This window comes from Protopterus annectens, chromosome 1.part1, assembly GCF_019279795.1.
Source record: "Protopterus annectens isolate FY-2018-M chromosome 1.part1, PAN1.0, whole genome shotgun sequence".
Taxonomy (NCBI): Eukaryota; Metazoa; Chordata; order Ceratodontiformes; family Protopteridae; genus Protopterus; species Protopterus annectens.
Window position 1 is genome coordinate 884,353,355 of NC_056726.1, and position 22,326 is coordinate 884,375,680.

Below are 22,326 nucleotides of genomic sequence, written 5' to 3' on the forward strand. Positions count from 1 at the left end.
AACAACTGTAGTCGCCAACATATACATCACTTATAATCTATTCAGTCATTGTCAGTTAAGCATTACATGACTCATTCAAATCCTGCTTCTTACACCTTGTTCCTTCTCTGCATATATTGTTAAAATTCCCATTTTTTCTATATAGTTTGCTCCGGCCCTTTTCTAAGACTCCCAATTCCAGTTGTTTTATCTCTGTTACTATATTCACTACTACTAGTAAAGTTGGTCTAGGTAGTGATTTCCATTTTCTAGTAACTGCTTTTTTGGCAGCCACCATAATTAGATTTGGCAAGGCTTTACTATGTCTTGGCAATTCCAATTCTATATCATAGCTCAAAAAAATCATCTCCCCAGTCAATCCAATCTGCTCACCCAGCATCTCCGACAGAGCTGTTAGCAGGGAATCCCTAGAGTCTGCCAGTTCATTACACTCTCAAAAAATATGTTCCCAGCTAAATTTTTCTTGCCCGTCACACCTCCAACACTTGCTATCCACCTGAGGAAAAATTCTTTGGAGTCTAATTGGGGTCTAAAAATACTTATGTAAACACTTCCAGGCAAAAATCCTAAATCTTCTAGATGTTGTTGCATATTTGGGAGCCATACATATAGCCTTCCATTGTCTCTTTGTGAATTGCTTATCCAATCTCTCTTCCCAATCCTTTCCAAGCTCCTCTGATTGATTCTTATAATTATCATGCAATATTTTACATGCTCTGCTAATTATTCCTTTTTTAATGGCAGCTTCTGTTCTAGTTTCTACTAAAAACTCTACCAGTGCTGGTCTTTCATTGGGACCCCTCGATAGGGAAGGCAATCTCTAACCTGCAGTCCAAATAAATTCTTGGCCTCTTCCCATTCTATTACCTTTCCCTTTCTGGTTATTTGCTCCCAATACCTTGGTTCCTTTGCCAGTTTTCTACAACAAATTCCAGCCCCCTCTTGCCTATTATCTGTAGCCCTGACCACATTCATCCCTGTCGGCAGAATCTCTTTTCTTCATTCTCGTGCTGGTTTAGTTCATAAAATACCCCCTGTTATTTTATGAATATAATAGTGTCATTTTTGTTGTTCTCCTTAACAGTCTACATCCCCAGTCTCTCCTTATTTCTGAGCTTCCTCCCTGTATCATCATTCTTTTCCACTTTGAATTATAGTTTTCTGCTTGTGCTATGTATAAGAGCCTTAAGTGTGTTGCTCTAAAATACCCCCTCAAATTGGGTAATCCTAGTCTGCCTTGTTCTACTGGAAGAATCAGCTTATCCCACTTGACCCTTGTGTCTTCTTTTTCCAGATAAAACCCTTCAACTCTTTTTTAATTGCTATCCACAGCTTCTCCTCTGGTTGATAAAAACATGCCTGACCTGTGTATAAGACTAATAGGACTAAAACATTTTAACTGCTTGTATCTTAGTATGCATATCCATATAACAAAGCTTCCAGTTTCTCACATTTTTGTATTATCTTCTGTTTAGTCTCTTCCCACATATGCTTAGCTGCCACAACAGTAATTTCTAATCCATACACATAAATACTTCATTTTATCATGTCCTCATAAATATGGGCATTGCTGGACAAATTCGTGTATGGGTGCATATCCCCATAAATATGGATATTGCTGGACAAATTTGTGTATGGGTACATAATTTACCTCTATTGCCTTTGTTTTAGCTTCATTAATTTTGTATCGTGAGAAGATCAGAAACTGTCTTAAAATGTTCCATAACACTGTAATGTCCCTTTCTGGTTTTGTCATGTATAAAATAATATCATCTACAAATAGAGCCATCTTTTCCTGACTAACAAACCAATTGTTTCCTTGAATTTCTGAGTCCCTTATTTCCTTTGGCAGTGGTTTGTAAATATAATGCAAACAACAAAGGGGAAAGCAGACAACTCTGCCTGGTTCCTCTACTCAAGCAGAAGTTATCAGAGAGGACGCAAAGCACTTTAATTTTTGCCTATGATCCCTCATATAAACTCCTAATCAATTAAACCAAACACTCTTGAGATATCACTGAAATTTTATCTTATGGAGTCTGACAAAAGGAACCATGGGAATAGTGGATGTCATGTATCCCAGAGCTCAAAAAGATCCTTGAAAGAAGAAGTGGAAGAAGGAGAACAGACTGAAAATAGACAGAGAGCACCTTCTGGGTTGGAAGAAAAGTCATCAGTGGCATGATCAGAATCCTGCATCCCTGAAACACTTGGTCTTGGCTGGGGGGTCAACACAGACATTTTAAGATTTAATGTGAACACCACACTGTAAAGAAGAAGCATAATGAAGCAAAGATCCCGAATTAGGATTAACTGAGAGGGGGGCCTGAATCAAAAGGTCACTCAAATAAGGGAATATTTGAATTCCCTAAAGTCTACAGAAGACTATCACTGGGGCCAAACATTTGGTAAAGACCCTCAGAGCTGCAGAAAGACCAAAAGACAAAGCAGAGAACTGATAATGTGAGGAATGTAAAAACTTCCAGAAGAGAGGGTGAATAGGAATGTGTAGTTAAGCATCATTCAAATCCAGGGACACCAGAAAAGCTTGGGGAAGGAACAGAGGAAACTGCATTCTGGAAAGACAACATCCTGAATTAAGGAGCTTTTAGACATTTGTTGAGAAAGGAGAGACCTAAAATGGGTTTTGAGGACCCCCTCCTTCCTTGGAACCAGAAACATCCTGAAGTAAGAACCCCTGCCCTGCTGAGAAGATAGAACAGGTTGGATAGTTCCCTGTACCAAAAGATTCAGAAGAACCAAAGGAAAACAAGGCAACTGGCAAGAAGGAAGAGGTTGAGGAAGCCCTGAGAATGGAGACAGGGACTTCCAAACCATAAAATAACCATTTTGGATAATGCACAGCACCCATGAGTCTGTGGCGACCTGTTGCCGGACAGCAGAAGACAGACTCAACTGGAAGGCTAGCAGAATCTGGCCAAGGGTCAGAAGTGGTCGAATGTGAAATGAAAGCAGATTTGTCAGGGAAAGTGGCCTTCTGCCCTTAATACCCACAGAATACTTGTCAGGAAAACCTTTCTTGGAAGCCCATTTACCTCTAGAAGGCTGTCTAGGTTGCCTATAGGCAAAGGAAGACTTAGACAGATAACTTTGATGAAATTTAGGTACAGGAGAAAGTAAGATTTGCTTCAGATCCTGCATACTTTTACCCTTAACTTGTAGGGTCTTAAAGAGCTCAGCAGCTGCAGTGACAAAGAGATTCTGGTTGTCCAAAGGACAATCCAGTAAATTAGCCTTGATGTTCTCAGGAAGAGCCTGTAGGTGCAAACAAGAGTACCACCTCATCACAGATCCAGATGCAGCAGCCCTAGAAGAGGCATTGGAAGCATCAAAACACCATTTAATTAAATAATGAGCCACCTAAAAAGCAGATCTCAAAAGGGAAAAGTCAGAAGTCTTTGCCTCAGAGTCAAGCATATCAGTCAGAATGCCCCCAAGTTTATAAAGAAGAGACAGAACATACCTAATCATTACGGGTCTGGTATGTAATGGCCCTGAAAGCTACGGTACCAGAAGTATACAATTTTTTCCTTATCCTTCCATAGCACACCTGTCCTTATCAGAAGGTAAAAGCTTGAAGAAGGACATCAACTTATATGGCTTATCAGTAACCACAAAAATAACAGCTACGTTAGAAGAATGACTTTTTTTCACAAAAACATTTGAGCTTAAGAAACTTTATAGAATCTGTCAGGCTTCTTACAGGCAGGAGGCTAGGAATCAGGGACCTGAGAAGCCAAAGAGAAAGTGTCCAAAAGGGAATCCAATACTGGAGGGAAGAATAGTTAGGGCCAATACTCTTTTTAAGAGAGAGAATATTTAGCAACTGTAATCCAGATTCTTCTTTACATACTCTACTTGGTGTAGTTGAATGTTATTTTGATTTTCCTTGTACACTCTCATTCATTTGCATATTTAATCTGTAAATGCAAAGCTTATTTAGTCATTTTAAACTGTTGTGCCTGGTCTATTTCCCCCACTATATATGTACTGTTTATTATCTGAGATGAGCGGTCTCATTTACCAATATATCAAGCTGTGGCACCCGTTTCCATTTAGCAAAGATCATTTGGGCCTACTACCAGATAAAATATTAATGTACACAACTTCATACATGGATCAATTAAGAGCACCAGGTAACTGGAAGACATTGTCTAATCTAGAGTGATGGCAGTACTACCGTACCAGGAAGAATTCTGTGGATAATTGGAGAATTCTGCCAGCCTTCCATGAGATGTGCATGTGTGTGAAAGTAACTTATCTAAAAGCCAGTTCAAAACACTGTGGTTCACGGAGGGAGAATGATGACTAAGGGGCCTGGGCATGTCAGACCAATGACTCAGCTCTGTAAGTAGCCTGTGTGTGGTCTAAACTGGGGGTGAATGTTGAAAACCAGTACCAAGGACTGCAGTACATATTCCCTTAATGCTTTTGGGGTACTTTCATTTTGTGAACTGATTATTGATTTAAACTTCTATATACTTTCTTTTATTGTAACCTGCTGGGCACTAGTGGTGTGACTTGAGAGACTACCCATTTCATGCTAGCTAGGATTTTTTCTTCATATCTGGGAGGCAGCAGTGCATGCCCCCCCCTCCCCCCCCCCCTCACCACATTGCAGCAACTCTTTTTTGTAAAATATTGGTTGGCACTGGTGGAATTCAAACCCCAGGCATTTCAGTGAGAGAGAATTGTTTGAGGTCATTGGCTGACTGAGGTCTCCTGGACTACAGCTTAGACTAAGCACCTCATTGGTTCTTTTGAGATTTCTTTCTTAAAAGCTGTCTCAGGTTTCAACTTTCTGTTACCTAAGAAGCTCAGTTGTGAGTGTTCAGCCATTTTACAGTGAGCTGATCGAAGGAAGGACACTCAGCAAACTCGGAGCTACAATATATAACATTAAGTATCCTGTTTTTGTTTATTTTGTTCTTTATTTCTTTGTTGTTTATAGCACTTTGTGTACTGTGTATTTTTTCTAGCTAGTTTCACTGTGTGTGAGGTATTAACTGGAAATTGTCCACTCTTATTAAGCATATGTTGGGTTGTTTGTTTATGATAACTTGTTGCAGTTAAACTCTTTTTTTCTAGTGGTTCCTTTAGCTGTTTAAAACTTTCATTTAAAGGCTCACTGCTGCTTTTCAGCTGTGAGTAATAGTTGGTGGCTCTGCAGTTGCCCGCCCCTAGTGTAAATTTGATCTGGGACCCTCCTCCCAGTCTAGTGTCATTACCTCATTCTACCCAGTACAGGGAGAGCATTTGAGAAGGCCAATCAGCTTAGTTTCTGCTACTCCTTTCTCTTTCCTTTCTCTCTTTCCAAAAAAAAAAAAAAAATTATCTGCTTTTACTGTATTTGTGTTTTTTCCTACTTTATTTTGCTTTTGCGTCATCTTAAAAGTACTCAATTGTATTTATTACTGCTTGGTGTAACTCATTGTAAGCCTTTTAGTTTAAGCACCTGGGCTTCAGACCAGTTTTACATTAGGAAGGTTTGTGGTCTGCACTGTAGTGGCAGAACAGGTAGCTTACATCCTTCTAAGTTGGGAACTGCTGATTGAGGGCTCAGTGTCTGTTATTCTAAAAGTGTATTAATTCTGGTTTAAGCACTTGGGCTTGAGGCCAGTTATTTTACATTAAGAGGGTTCGTGTTCTGCACTCTTGTGGGAGGAGAAGCTGGACTCTGTCCTTCTGAGCTGGGAATTTCTGGTTAAAGCTTATAGTGCCTGCATATTTGAATTGCTTCTTACTGAAATTGGTACACCTCGTTTGCTGTAGCATAGACTAGATCCAGGCCTGCTGAATCAAGCTTTGTTTGTATAACTTGAGCACTAATACAGGCATTCTTTAAAGTATTCAGTTGTATTTATTACTGCTGGTAGTAACTTGATTAAAGTGTAGCTATCATTTCTAAGTCTTTTGGATTAAGCACTTGGGCTTCAGACCAGTTGTTTTACATTAGGAAGGTTTGTGGCCTGCACTGTGGTGGCAGGACAGGTAGCTTACATCCTTCTAAGTTGGGAACTGCTGATTGAGAGCTCAGTGTCTGTTATTCTAAAAGTGTATTAGTTCTGGTTTAAGCACTTGGGCTTCAGGCCAGTTATTTTACGTTAAGAAAGATTGCGGTCTGCACTCCTGTGGGAGGAGAGGCTGGACTCTGCTCTTCTGAGCAGGGAATTTCTGGTTAGAGGCTTATAGTGCCTGCATATTCTAACTGTTTCTTACTGAAATTGGTACACCTTGTTTGTTGTAGCATAGACTAGATCCAGGCCTGCTGAATCTAGCTTTATTTGTATGCTTGTTGTTTGTTTATTTCCCTGAAACGCTAATTCCACCTAAAACGCGGGCTTTTAGCACTTCTGTGGATCCCTAGTGATATCTGCATTGCTTACTGTAATTATTTCCTTGTTTCATTTGAAAGAAAGTTACTGTTTGTCGTTTTTGCATTTAAGTTACCTGTAACACATTGCATTTAAGTTACCTGGCACTTGCTCACTAAAGCAATTATATAAGTCAGCTCTAAAAAATTAAAAGCACTACACCCTCACAAACTCCCCTTGAGTACCTTGTTTCCCATTGGCCCTTGTTTTCAATTATAAAGGAATTCCCAATACTATTCTAGCATGTCCAAAGGTCAGTTGTCAATCTCCTCTCCGCTCCAGCTTGTGAATCTGGGAATCTTGAGGCAATGTTACAACTGCACATGTGAGAGATGCAACCATATAGCCAAACTGGAGGCTAAGCTCTCTCAACTCAGTACTGGCATAACCAGTCAGGAGGAGAAGGAAACCACACTCACTACAATTCCAGTCTCACATAGACCTACCACAACAACAAACCAAACACATAAACACACAAAAACATACTCGGAGGCTCTAAATAAAAATCTGCCTAAGCAGCAGAGACCTCCAAAGCAGACACCCAAGCAACCGCTACCCCAAAACAAAACACGTGCAACACATAGCTCACAAAGCCAGTGTGCCGAACAGTCACAGCCCTTAAGGCTAAAGAACACACCTGATACACTTGTAATAGGTGACTCTATCGTCAGGCACACTGACGCCCCGCCACCAGGCTGAACAAGGAGAAGGTCACGGTGAGCTGCCTGTCGGGCGCTAGGATCCGCCACATAACACAAGCACTCAGGTCACTCCAAGGCAAGTACAAATATGACTCAGTCATTGTCCATGCTGGTGTGAATGACCTGAGACGTACCTCCCTGGACTACATGAAAAGAGACATAGAGGAGCTCTCTGAGCATGTAGCCCAGGCCGGTATGACCCTGACCTTGAGTAGCATCTTACCCTCACCAAGAATGATGCCACAATATGAAGACAAGATGATCAATTTCAACAATTGGCTTAAGTGTTGGTGTCATTCAAAGGGGATCCAATGCCTGTCAGCCTGGGATGACATGCTCGACAAGCCACGATGCTTCTCTAGGGACAGCTTGCACCCGTCACCCCTGGGCTTTCGGATATTGGCAAAGGCTCTTGCTACCCCCATAGTGCCTTTTTTAGGCAAGGCTCAAAAGACAAACCCACCTCCATAGGTATCACAAGGGATAAGAAACTAAGAGTAATGCTACTCAATGCCAGAAGTCTAAACCTCAAGATGCACGCACTCGAAACTCTCCTTAGCATGGACAACATCGATATCTGTGCAGTAACATAAACCTGGTTCAAGGCTCCCGAGAGCACCCCAGCACTACCAGGTTATACCTCATACCATGCTTTTCGGCCCCAAAACTTGGACCGAACCACAAAAGGAGGGGGAGTATCAATATTCGTCAAAGATACCCACACCTCCAGGTTGGTGGCACAGCATGAAGCATCAGAGACTATCCATGTGCAACTAACTGTGGGTAAAACTGCCTTCCAGTTTATAGCCTGCTACAGACCACCCTCCCAAACACAGGAACCCCACTTGGCCTTCCTGAGAATACTGGAAAATATGAAGGTCTCTCCAAACACCATTATATTGGGCGACTTCAACTACCCAAACATAGACTGGGAGCATTACTCTAGCTCCAACACCCTAGCCCAAAGGTTCCTAGAATTTATAAACTCAAATGCTATGGAACAACTTGTTACCACTCCCACAAGAGGGGAAAACATACTGGACCTGATCATCACCAACATGGGGACACTATGCTCCAGACCAGAAATGTATCCCTCACTGGTAAGATCAGATCATAAACTAATCTCACTGGATATTCACATCCCGACCCCACCCCCTGCCCAGAAAACCACAGTGAAAAACTTCTCTAAAGCAAATTTCACACGCCTCAAAACAGAGGCGAAATCCTTCAAAGCCCCCGGGCCTGTGGAAAATACGGCCCAGACCGCAAAATCCTTTATAAACGCATTCTATGAACATGTTAAGGAATGCATGGATCATGCAATCCCAAATAAAACCAAGACCCAATCCTCCAAAGGCAGACGTCCTGTCTGGTGGACCCCAGCCATAAACAAACTATACAATAGAAGGAGGAAGCTACTACATGATAGAGCAAAATCCCAAAAAGGGAAGGCATCTCTGATCAGTATTAGCAAAAAACTACGGGCACTCATAAAATCGTCTAAGGCCAGCTTTGAGAGAAAAATTGCACAGGACACTAAGGATAATCACAAGGCTTTCTTTAGTTACGTTAGGAACCTGGGTGGGAATTCCCAGATATGCTCAGAATTAGTCCAAAATGACAAGAAATACACCGAGCCCACAGACATTGCCAACATCCTAGCTGACAGGTTCAGTGCAAACGTCTCCCCCCTCTCCCCACCAAAAGGGCAAATATCTATCCCAACAGAGTGCTGCCCCCCCTGACATCTCAGATGCTCAGGTAAGAGCCGCCCTCTCCAAAGCAAAAAACACAGCATCAATGGGACCAGATGGTGTCCCAGGCTGCGTCCTACATGAACTCCAAGAAGAGCTAAACCCAAACATAAAACTACTGTTCAATCTTAGCCTTACTACAGGACATGTACCCAAAGAGTGGCGTACAGCAACAGTGGTCCTCTCCACAAAGGTGGTGCCTCAACGGATCCTGGAAACTATCGCCCCATAAGCCTGACTAGCTTGGTCTGCAAAGCTATGGAAAGGATCATCATGGACCTCATAAATAAAGATATTGGGGACCTACAGACACTGGATCCTGCCCAGTTTGGCTTTGTTAAGGGCAGATCCTGCCTCTTAAACCTGGTCGATTTCTTTGAAACAGTCACCAAGGCCATTGACGAGGGGAAGGTGGTCCACACAGCCTACCTGGACCTCGCAAAAGCCTTCGATACAATACCCCACTTGGGCATTATAGATAAGCTCACCAGCTTAAATATAAACCCCTATGTCACTAGATGGGTTGCAAACTGGCTCAAGGACAGAACCCACATGGTTAGAATTGCTGGAGCCATGTCAGACTCCAAACCAGTTACAAGCGGCGTCCCACAAGGCTCAGTCCTGGGACCTCTCTTGTTCGGTATATATTTCTCGGCAGTACAGGCCAACACGGAAGGACTGTGGCTGACCAAGTTCGCAGATGACTGCAAACTGGGCGCCATAATCAACTCTCCAGCAGACACAAGCATCCTCCAAAAGGGCCTCATAGAAACAGACAACTGGTGCCAGAGCCATGGCCTCAAGCTAAATGCCAAAAAGTGTATAGTCATCCCCTTTGGTAAAAACAAAGTGCCACAAATTACCACATAGGTGGTAATCCATTAAGTACAGAAGAAGTCATTAGGGACCTGGGGACCCAAGTTGATAGCAATCTCTCATTTGACAACCACGTGGCCAAAGTGGTTAGAAAAACATTTTATATAGCCCACCTAATCATGAAGGGATTCACATCTAGATCAGGGAGGTCATCGCCTCTTTACTCATCCCTCATCAGGCCCATAATTGAGTACAATGCCCCTTTTGGGATGTACCTTACCAGACACCTGCAGCAACTGGAAAGACCCCAAAAGTACCTCACCAAGAGGCTCAAAGTGCTCAAACAGATGCCATATGCTGCCCGGTTAAAGAAACTCCAGCTCTACTCAGTGGCATACCGCCTCCTCAGCGGCGATCTGTGCCTGTCGTATAAAGCCATGTCTAACCCGGAATTAATGGACATGCTGCACCTCAGAAAATCCAAATCCCATCAAGCTACGCGCCCGAGAGACTTGAACCTCAGCACTGAAATAAATAGGACATGCTGGAGGGACAGATTCATAACCCAGAGGCTCCCTTCACTCTGGAATAAAATCCCAGTCCAGGTTAGGCAGAGTCCCACATTGACTCTCTTCAAGAGGAATCTTGATGAGTGGATGGGAGATCGTAGGTTTACCCCGGCTATCACTTCTGTGTCACTGTTAGACAGAGGCACAGTATACTAACCTCAAAAAAAGGCATAGCAAAATTAATTTAAAATGGGTGGCGAAAGCCAAACACAACTCTGGCTAGGCTTATAAATGCCCTAGGGCAGATAGCCTAGTATAAACCTATGAACCTATGAACTGCACTAGGGTCTATATTAGATCACTGAAAGCTTAAAAAAGCGAACACTGATCAATCGACCCTATGTAAGTGAAAGCTTACAAATTTCGAACTGTCACAGCAGCGATTTTTTTTCTTAGGGAAAAAAATTGCTGTTCCAACAAAAAAAAAAAAACACTTTAAACATTACATTAATTGGGGGGGCTTCACCCCCCACCCCACCCCCACTTAAATATACCAACTCCGAGACTGCACTACAATGTCAAAAACGGCAAAGTAACAAAGCGGCCAAGCAAATTCTTTCCCAGGGAAAGAATTCACTTAAAAGCTGCTTTGATATTTTGCCGTTTCAGGCTTCTGAGTTCGACCAAGACTCATTCAAAAGTACGCATCTTCGGTCTTCTCTAATAGGGAACCCTGAAGTACTGTAACATATCTGGTTGGTACTGGTGAAATTCAAACCCATTAATGTCACATTTTATTGAGAGCAAATGAAACAATGAGTTGATAATCTTTTCTGTGCGCAATAGTTCATTACAGGTAAAGTATCAGATGTCTGTGCACATCAAAATTATATTTGAATATTTGCTTTCATCTTTATTGAAGTACTAAGGAAAGAAGACTGACTGAGATTAGATTCTGAGGCTACCTTTTTTTTTTTTTTTTTTTTTGATTGAGTTTGTCCCACTTGGCCAGTAGCCTACTTTTAGGGGAGACAAAGGTCGCATTCATACTGACTAGCGGAAATTTGGACATATCACCAGGGAACTTCCATTACTCCTGTTTCAGTAACTGCCATGAGATCTTTTAAATTCAACTAAGTAACCGCCAACTCCAGAAGATGGGGCCCTTGTTTTAGCACCTTACCTAAAAGGACAGCACATTGAGTAGTTCAACACCCCACCCCACCATATGCTGCACTGTAGTGTCACAGTTTTGGAAAACTGATCCAACTACCTGGTGTGGGAATAGAACCCACAAGCTTCCATTCTTCTAGCACCAAAGGCAAATGTTCCACTTGTTGAACTACTGAGCCTGGCTGGTTTATATGGATACTCTGTCTTTGTGGAAAACAGTTAAGGTGGATGGGATAAGAGCTTGCAACTCTTAGTCTCTTCTTGCAAAGGTTATTTCTGCAAACAAAAGGGTTCTCCACAAAATAAATTCAATACTGAACTCAGAGAGAGAACAAGTGAGTTTTTCCAAAACAAAATTGAGATCTCAAGGAGGGACAGAGTCTTTAACTACTAGTTCAGCAGAAAGGTAGCTTATAAAAAGGCTTGGCAAACATTTTGAGAGGTCAAAAAAAAAATAACTGCATCTTTGATGAAAATATGATATAGCAGGTAAGTGTAGTCTGAAGGCCAAGAAGCTGGAACTTTCACTGAACAGTTTAGTCAGAAACTGGAGAATACATGGAAAAGAAGCTGGAACCAAGTCTATCAGGGAACTACAAGAATCACTTAGAATGGGCACAACATTATTTTCTCCAAGAGTCTCATTATGAGGGTAAAGGGTGGAAAGGCAGGCAGCAGCAACATCAGCTACTGATGGACTACAGCACACTAAAGCTGTTGCATTTCCCATTAGTTGGGGAAGAAAAAAAGATCACAGCAATACTGTCTCCAGTGCTGGGAAATTATCTGCTTTGTTGTAAGGCTGAGGGATTACTCATGTAGAACCAGGATGCACCTGTTCAACCTTCCTTATAATCAGCTGGCATGACTGGGGATGTGTTCTTGTAAGAAACCAATTGAAGTCTATTACGCAAACCCATACCCTCATTGCTTATTGACAGAGAGGCAGGACCTAGGTCTCTCTTGTTTGTTGACATACCTCACTAATGACCTGTTGGCCAAATGCACTGTAGTTCCACCCTGTGGAAAGCAGTCTTGAAAGGCCTGCAACAATAGAAGAACTGCCTTCATCTCCAGTATGTTGATCTATAGTCAAGCCTTTTGTTGCAGCTACCATCCTTGAACTAGCTTGTGAAAGACAAGGGACAGAAACATCCCTTGATTATGTTTGGAAGATGCAACCATCAATGAAGGTGTTAGCAGCATGATCGGGACAATGTAGTTATCCAACCCAAAGGATCCTCCAGCAGAGAACATTTAATATGGTGGGTCCACTGCAGGACCTTCATACATCTTGAAAATGGTATCAGATGTATTGTTGCCTGCCATAAGCCCTAAAATCTTTAAAACAAGGGCAGCTATTTGAGAAGGATGGTGAAGAGGAGACTGACTTTAAATTATACTCTGTCTCCTACAAGTTTTAGTAGTATCTGAATTATGTCCAAGTGATAACCTATAAAAATAAGACTTTCTCCAACTGGAACAAAACAGTGTTAACTGATATTCCCATGGACAGACAAAGCTGAAGTAAGTAGCCTTTGCATGCATTAGTGACTGTCTTTTAGCAGAAAGGAGGAACCACATGTCTAAGTATGGGAAGATCCTGGTTCCCAGCAGTCTGAAGCTGCTAGAAGTACCACCCACTTGGTGAATATCTTGAGGGGGGCTGTGCCAAGACCAAATGACGTGCCTCTAAAGTGACAAGGACTGGCTCTGATTCAGAAAGTGCTGGAAACTCTATTTTTATATGCAAGCACATGCAATATCCCTCCCGCATGCAAGGCAGAATTGACTGCATTGTGACCATCTGGAACTCAGTTTTCATTATGTATTGGTTTTAGGCCACTAAGACAAAGAATGGGCTTGAAGTTCTTGGATTTACTAGGTATTAAAAAAGAATCAAAGTGCAGTCTAGATCCTATGTGATCTGGCAAAACCTCTCGCATGACTCTCTTGTTTGCAAGATTTCTTTTTTGACAAGGTGCCACATCTGGTAAGGAGTAGAAAGATCAGCCAAAGGACAACCACTTGATTATGTCCCTGACTCACCTACATTGTGTGATGGCCAGTCACATTTCCAGATGCAGGGATTTTCGATCCTGGACTTTCTCCAGAGAAGGATAGTTGGAAAAGTCCTCTTTGGACTGCTGTTGGTTCCCTGAGGATGGACTATGGATCCCCTGAATTTGCGGAGTACTCAACACCTAACACGGTATCCATTATAGAAGCCCCCACTGCCACAAGAGTTAGTATCTGAGCTCTGCTCTATCTGTTATTGAGATTTTCAATACCACAAGTTTTTGGCATCCTTTTTGTCACTCTCCTACTTTGGACACAAGGGAAGAGTCTTCGTAGGTTCTGTTCAAGCAGCTTTATTTTAAACAAACACATCATGATGGAAGTTAACTGACTTTAACTTAAGTAACTTGTACGCAAACTAACTGCTGGAATAATACATGGTTACTCGCTGGCTAGAGTCTCAAAATGGCACTAGAAATTGCATGTGCCTGGCATTTATACATGCACGCTACGTCTTTGACATGCTTCTTAAAGACAGAGCACATGCACACTGATCTACACTTTTGATTCCATAAGAAGGACTGTTGAGGGGCCATAAACATTACCCTAGCTCCAGACAGAACTTTCTCCTCCTATTTTATCTTTAGAAGTTTCTTCATCTTGGGTCCAAACAGGAGGACCCATCAAATGGGTACTGTAAAAGACACCTTGAAGTTCATTATACTGCCTGTTCCAGCTGCCCATGCAACTCCATCAGCTGCACTGTGAATGAGCTGCATGGACACTGCAGTAAACCACTGTATAGTTACAACCTGCAACTCTGTTGACACTGGGTGCTGTAAAGCAACTATTTCAATGATTCAATGATCTTCTCTGCCAACTCTCACTGAGAATATTGGACGGCGCAGTGGTACAGCGCTAGCATTGTCACCTCACAGCAAGAGGTTCTCTGGTTTGATTCTTGGCTGGAGTGCCTTTTGTGTGGAGTGTGCATGTCCTCCCTGTGTTCATGTGGGCTTCCTCCCACATTTCAAAGACATGTGTCTGGAGCATTTCTCCCTGGTCCTCCGATGAAAATTGGCTTTGTTCCAAGTCAGACTTTCACGGTTAACAAATGTTAATAAATAAATAAAATAAATATATTAAGAGCATGAGGTAGTTCAGTTCCCCAACAGGAAGCTTCTCCATATAAACAACTGCTCTAGAAGCCCCATCTGCCAGATGTACTGCTGGGTACTCAGCAAAGGGCTCCCATTTATTAACTACTACTACTACTACAAAGCCTTACTCCAATAACACTAATCCTTCAGAGGCCACAGGATCTTGCCCTTTTTTCTTGGGAAGAGCTCAACCACACTGGGTTCTTGCCAAGCCCTTTCCACAACCAGATATATTATGCAGTCAAGCTAGAGGGTCAATGATCCAAGATCTCTACCTCAACAATTCTAGAACTTCCTAAAATGTGTTTTTCTGGAATGGTTTGTTGGGAATCATCCTCATCAAAATTATCACGGTGGGAGATTCTGCTAGGGAGTCAAGGTGCCTCTTGTACCTTCTCTTACTTGGAACACGGAGTGGACTCATCCAACTGCATGTAGAAGAAGTAATCTCCTGATAGGCAGGGTCTGACTCTTTGTGGGACATAGATGTTGGGGTCAAGACTCTAAACAGGTGTCACATGGAAGCTGAGGTAGATGGCGCACTTACCTGCATCTCAGGTTGCTTGGGTATCCTCTCTAAAAACTGAAACACCAAAGGTGTAAACATTGGTGCCAAGAGAGTTGATGCTGTCTGTTTGATGGTGACTGCTGAAACCTCAGTCCTGACACCAAAGGTACAAACAATGCCAAGGGTGGGTGGATGAGACACCAAGGGATGGTGACAGTACTGAGAATGGCACCAAGTAGATTGTGGCTGAATCTGGAACTGAGATGCCAGCCTCAACACTCTAGTGCCTATTGGCCTTGGACAGAAAAGGGCAGGCACTGAGCTTACCAGTACCAAGGGAGTCGGTGCCGACAGAAGTAAGATCACCACCAATGCGGACGGTGTAGAAATCTCTCTTGGCTCTGAAATTCCTGGTTCTGAAAAAGGACCTGGTGAAGAAGCATAGGATATGCAAAGTAACTATCTTTTGCTAGCCACAGTAGATTCCAAGGAAGAAGACAAGATAGTCAAACTGAAACTGTGCCTCAACTAAAGCCCTTACCATCTGGTCCAAATCCATATGCAATGAACGGCTCTGAACAAACCTTGCTGACCTCAAAGAAAGGATATAGGAAGATGAGAATCCAAATATCTTGATAACTCCTGCTCCATGGAAAAGCTGCCTGCCCTCCTCCTCAAAGCCGTGTCAGAAGCAGCAGTGTGGCCTATATGAGGCAAAGCAGAAGGAGATGTCTGACCGTTCTCATCTTTAGTCAAAAGTGTAACTGGTGAGACTTTTGTCCTGGGCATTTCTGGCAAAGTAAGTTTGCCCAACTCTTTAGACTTTGGTTTGTCTAACTTTCTTTTCTCCTTATTTTTATCTTGTCTACCTTTTCCTTTCTCTCTATTTTTCTCTTCTCTCTCCTCTTTTCCTCAGAGGGAAGTAATCATTTTAGGATTAACTCATTTTATGTTCCAGTAAAGTTCTGGAGCCAAAGTTTTGCAGCTCAGCTCTTAAATCTGCCTTAAGGTGATTCCACACCCCCACCTCTCAGACCACTACACATTAATCATGTGTCCTGAGGAAGATCTTGAGCTCACACTTGGTGCACTTTTTAAATCCAGTGGCCATTATCCTTTACACAAGACTTTGAATAATAGTCAAAACCCCTGAAAACTGTTTCCACAAAGTTATGGCAAAACCAAAAACAGCTGCAATATATATTTAATTAATAACTCAGCAATTCCACAACAATTATCCTAAATTTAAACTCCACAATGTCAAAGAATGATAAACTAACCTACAATAACCTATCATGTAGAAAGTAAAAAGGATGTTGTAATGCAGACTATGCCTTACTGTGGCAGCTATTATCTCCAGATAAACTAAATGGAAGTTCAGAAACAGAAGCAAATAGTCAAAACTAACCTATTTCTCATTAACTACACTAATTAAAGAAATTGTGATGTGGAAAAATAGAAATCAGTCTGATGAGGCTTGAACTGAGGGATCTGTCTCGAACTGTTCAGCAGTAAATGACATCAATAAGGGAGAGGGACAGGGAAGATATGAGTGTTTTGGGAGTTCTGGGATGAGCTCAAAATTTTGGAAAAGCAATGGCAGTATTTGTGCCACCTGAGGCAACCAGTTCTTCCTCTAAGTGTATGGACTGGATCATGTAAGATAGTCAAAGTTTACACACTGTACACAAAAGCTACAATCACAAATCTTGAAAACAGTGCTGGTCCCATAAATCAACTTCCTGGACAATACACTTGTTGCTAGTAGAATGTAAAATACAAAAAAAAAAAAAAAACGGAAACTAACCACAGCTTGCCAAATGACAAACAGCATTTAAGGCAAAACAGACCCAGTCAGACTCCATGACAAAAAAGCATTTTACACTAAAAGGTACGAGTACTAAGCTGTGAAATGATCATAAAATACAGGCAACACTAAATGTCACTGTACAACACAAATGAACCTCCTACATGCGTATTACATGTCCACACTAAACCAGAGATCACTGAAATTCAGAGTAAGGTACTGATCTTGGAGAAAGAGGAATTTCGCAAGACACAGCAATATTGGAAATCAGGAATTTGTATAAACACAAAATCACACATTTGTATTCATATTTTAGTGGGTTGAACAGAGAAGCACATCAAACTGTTTTGTTCTCTTCATTCCTTCTAAACTAACTAAAAAAAATAACCAACTTGAAGTAATAAATCCTAACATAGCTCGCACTATACTACATCAATAACAATGATCTGACACTACTAAAGTACAATGCCACTCATGATACACTAAATTCATAAAAAGATAAGCTAAATACATAAAATCCTATTCAGCAGAAACAGAGTAAATAAACACAGCCCATTGTAGTCAATGGGAAATCTTACATAATAAAAAATAAAAATGGATATGTGGGGTAGGGGAATCCGTTCTGTGCAGTACATTTATCATGTTGTAATACAGGATTACAGAACTCAGCTCATGACTTCACCACTTATCAAGCTCATTGTGTAAACCTACAGTACAAAACAGTTAATATATTACACACCAGAGCACATATTCCATACTTTTTTTATATTATTTTCAGCATAAAGCAACACATTTTGTGTGCAGTTTTTACATAAAGCAATCTGCAAGCCCAAGAGTCATGTAAAAAGATGCTCAGTTTTTCATTATGCAGGAAAGTGATTAAGTACAGTTGGACATTTAAAGCAAACCTCCCCAATCACTCTCCACAAAAAATATTTTTAACTTAGATTAGCTAATGTGCTGGCATGTTCAGCATTTAACTTTAGAAGGTCATTCAATTAAATTTAACATGTTCTTCACAACAATTATCTGTTTGCTTGACTAAAATATATGATTGGAAATTTCTGAGTAAATACAATATATTGTTAGAAAATTATTTCAGTTAAATTATATACAGTCACTGTGATAAATATATCCCTCACTGAAATACCCCACGTTTTTAAACAGATGATAAACTTTATATAAAATATTTAAACAAAGAAAAGCACAGTACAGTTTTACCTGTATTACCCTTAAAATTCCTTCTACTGCCGCAAAAATAAAGTACACTACCCCCAGTCCAACCACACGATGCATTACTGTTCCCAAACGAGGCCTGTATAAAAACAAGAAAATTCCACATCAGAGACAGCTTAAAATTCGACTCGGAATATAAATTTGACAAAACAAATAACCTGGATATTTAGTAGCAATGAGTATTCTAATGGCTCCATAGTAAACTATTAACATACTAGATAAGCAACAGTTATTTCACTGTAAAACAGTCCACAAACACACGTAGTCCGAATTTCTGTACATTCGAATCAATTACTAAAAACATCTATGGAGTTTGTATAAGTGGGTTTCACATCCCACTACTTTGGAGCAGTAATATCCACAGCTGCACTTTCTAACTTGAAAGATGTAATGCTTACAAATAGATCATACATTAAATACTCCCCTAAGACAACCAGACTCTCTTGTACAAATTTAAACTTTAAAATAAAAACAGGTAAAAATTCAAATTATGTCCAGCTTATGTTGACTGAAAGGAAGCACTACAGTTTGTCGGGTTTCATTTTATTAACATTTACCATATCATTTAAACAGATGAGTTGATCTGAAATGTCAGAGATGCCCTGTCTTGGCAGTGGAATTGTTACTGATGAAATTTAAATTTGAGGTTGACTTAGTTGAAGTAAGGCTACAGGGTAAGTTTGTCAAAATGCAAAGGCAGTATATTTAGAAAGTGGGAGGGTAGGGGCAAAGACCCCCAATGGGAGGCGCACTGGGTGGAGCACTGTTACAGCAATGATGATTACGTTTTTGTAATGCTTCTTTACTAACTTTTTGAACTGATATTTTGGATTTTTCTGAATCTCAAAATAACAGGACTCAATACTCTGTTATGAAAGTCAGTATCATTTGAGTAATTCACTAAGTAATAGACAGATCGCGATACATAGGATCTATTATCAACTAACAGATTTGTTACAAAACACCTACTTTCTCCTCTAATAATCAAGTAAGATTCTTTCTTTGTTCTATAAATGATTAAAAACAACATTATTTTGGGTTTCTTTAACTACCCTTCAATAAATGAGGCATCTACATCTCCAATGTAGGATATACCCAAAAATACCTAAACTTAATAAACAAAAAATTACTTGAGCTACTGGTGAATGTTCAGTTCATGAACTTAGGCTGGTCTCTTTTGTTCGTTTCTTTCGGCTTTTCCTGGTTAGGGGTCGCCACAGTGGAACTCCGGTCCGCTAATGATTGGCAGTTGATTTTTACGTACCGGCTTGCCAGGCCTGACGCACAACCTTCAACGAAGGTACGCCCATTCACGCATGTCTCCACGCAGAAGACGCTCTAGCTGAGAATCGAACTGGACAGCGTCTTACTGTGAGGCGACAACGCTACCGCAGCACCACCACCGTGGGTCTAAATCCTTCTTTAGCTATGCTAGAAAACTAAATACCAAACACTGCTCAGAATATATTCACAATGGGGCCTCTTTTTCTGACATAACCAACATTGGCACTAACTATGCACACAAATTTAATGCCATCTTCATCCCTCAGACATCTAGCTACAGCCCCAAAATACTGGAATCCCTTACGTCCCCAATTATCTCTAAAGAACCCTTACTGAAAGTGCTAAGACCAAAAACACTTTCTCCATTGGACCTGGCAATATACCTGGTTGCTTATAACCTCCTCACTTTGCAAACTCCTAGTGCAGTCATTTTCATTACACCGTGCATTTTTGTCATTTTCCTGTGCAATGTTTTCTTTTGTGATGTTTTTCTTCCAGGCAGTGAATGACTGAATAGGATCAACTGAACAGCTGACTTACTTTATAAGCAAACTGCAAAATAAAAAATAAAATAAACTTACTAGAGGATGCAGCATTTTTGATCCAATTCTTACAAATATGCCCGCCTTTTGGACTACACCTCTGGTAATCCCCTTCCCCAGTGAAGTCTGATGATAAACTTTGCCTTTAAACTCCCAAAAGCTCCTGCAAAAAAAGCCCACTGAATTTAAGAACTATAAACATGTTACCTCAACCTATGTGATAAAATTTCAAAATTCCTCAGACCAACAGCATGTTTCACTAGGGAATTTCAAACTCATGTAGAAAAGTACATAGAACTAGTAGTCAGTACAAGACCCAAGTATCATGTGAAATTCAAAAACAAACTACCCTGGTGGCACGCATTCATAAATAACTATACAACAAAACAGAAGCTCCTTAAATTATTTAGTAGATCCAAAAATCCATCTTTTCATGGATACCATCGAAAGCATTACAAAATAAAAGACTGCAGAACACTATAAATTCCACTACAGGAGCCCACAAATTTAAGCTGACTCTTAAAACCAAGAAATCATAAATCTTCCTTTAGTTATGTTAGAAAACTAGAAATAAAACAATATACTACATTGTTCAGAATTTATTCATAACAGGACCTCCTTTCCTGACCCAAATGACATTGCCAAAACCTTTGTGAACAATTTAGTGCTAACTTCACCCCTAAGACTTCTATTCAAAGTTATCTGAATCTCTTACTCCCCAATTGTCTTTAAAGATCATTTACTGAAAGTGCTAACAAAAAACAAGCATGCTTACTACTTGGGACCTAACAATATTTTTGATTATTTTATTAATTATGGTAAACATACCCATGCATACACACTCCGTAAATATTTAATTTACATTTATCTACAGTTTTTCTCACTGATGAGTGGCACACAGCAGTGATGCCCCTCCATAAGGGTCACCTCACGACTGGCACAGGTAATTGCAGGCCTTCCAAGCCTCCTCCGTAAAGCCATGGGACATATAACTGACCTCATAAATTGTGATATCAAGAATCTTATTAGACTTGATCCCTAACAGACAGGAACTACCATCACAAAGCCAGTCTATTTAATCCGGCAAATTTCTCTGAAAGGGTTACAAAGGCTGTAGTTGCATTGGAATGAAGATGGTGTATCTTGACCTGGCAAAGGCTTTTGACCCAGTCCCCATGCTGGCATCATATAAATCTAAATGCTTTAAAAATTGACCCTTACGTGCTAAGGAGGATAAGTAATTGGATGAAAGACAGGAAACCACAGAGTGCAAGTTGCAGGTGCCTCATCAGGAAGTATGAAGGGGATTACTGGTGTCCCTCTAGACTCAGTGCCGATACCTTTCCTTTTTGTTATTTATTTCACAGTTTTCCAAGCAGACAGCCAAGACCTCTGGCTGACAAAGTATGCAAATAATTACAAACTGGAGACTGTTGTTAAATTACGCTATGACACCCAAACCCTTCAGAATTAACTCTCCCTAGTTAACTCTTGGTGTACTAAAAATGGGCTCCAAACTAAATGCTAAAAAGTGTAATATCACTTTTGGTAGGAAACATTCCTCCCTCTCTGACTGTCTAGACAAAACACCCCTAAAGAATAAAACTGTAGTTAACTCTCTAGATACTTGGGTTGGTAGCTCACTCACTCTCTTCTCAGCACCCTTTAATAACAGCTGTCATGAAATCCTTCAATTACCAAAATCAAGGTCTAAAGGCGTAATCACTGCCTTATTTTATTTACTTGACGTGTTGCCCAAGAATGTCCAAATGAGCATAAGCCCTTTTTCAGCAGAGGTCCAGGAGGAAAGCTCCAATAAAGAACACATTAGTAGATACAAATAATTATACTTACTGAGGCTAAACAAATTAAGAGATACAAATAATTATACATACTGAGGCTAAACAAGCCTTAAAAACAACGATTAATCTATTTAACATAGATGGGTATAATATGCAAAGTAACTGTACAATTCAATAACGGACATATAAATAAGAGAAGGGATACAAGCTACATGATGTAGAAATAAGAGAAGGGCAACAAGCAAGTGAAGTAATATAGAGAAGTAGTTCGAGAGGCTCATGAGAATAAGGGAAATAGAGGGGAAAAAAAGAGAGTATTAAGTTAAGTAGGGTATTTACAGGGACATGTCCAGGAGTTCAGCCACCAAGCTTTTAGAGCTTTTTTGAATTCATGAGCATTTGATACCTCATTAAACATATCAAACAATTAGAAAGGCCCCAAGTGTTCTTAATAAGAAAGATCATAGGCCTAAAGTCCCTAAACTAACAAGGGAGTCTGGAAGCTCTATCCCTTTATTCAGTATCTTACAAACATTTGAAGGGAGATCTTGGTCTCCCTTAACATGCCATAAGAGACCAAAGGGTCTTGGATATCATGTTTCTCTGCAAGTCTAATATCT

At 40.7% G+C, this 22,326-nt stretch overlaps 1 protein-coding gene across 3 annotated transcripts in view; it reads right to left on the reverse strand.

The window, feature by feature from the left end:
• The window catches only part of TMEM87B (transmembrane protein 87B), a 1,440,625-nt gene that overhangs the window by 665,078 nt on the left and 753,221 nt on the right, over positions 1-22,326 (reverse strand). For all 3 annotated transcript variants that reach the window (XM_044078977.1, XM_044078974.1, XM_044078964.1), the window contains one exon: positions 18,064-18,157. In XM_044078977.1, the coding sequence (XP_043934912.1) occupies positions 18,064-18,157 (94 nt within the window). The remainder of the gene's footprint in view (positions 1-18,063; positions 18,158-22,326) is intronic.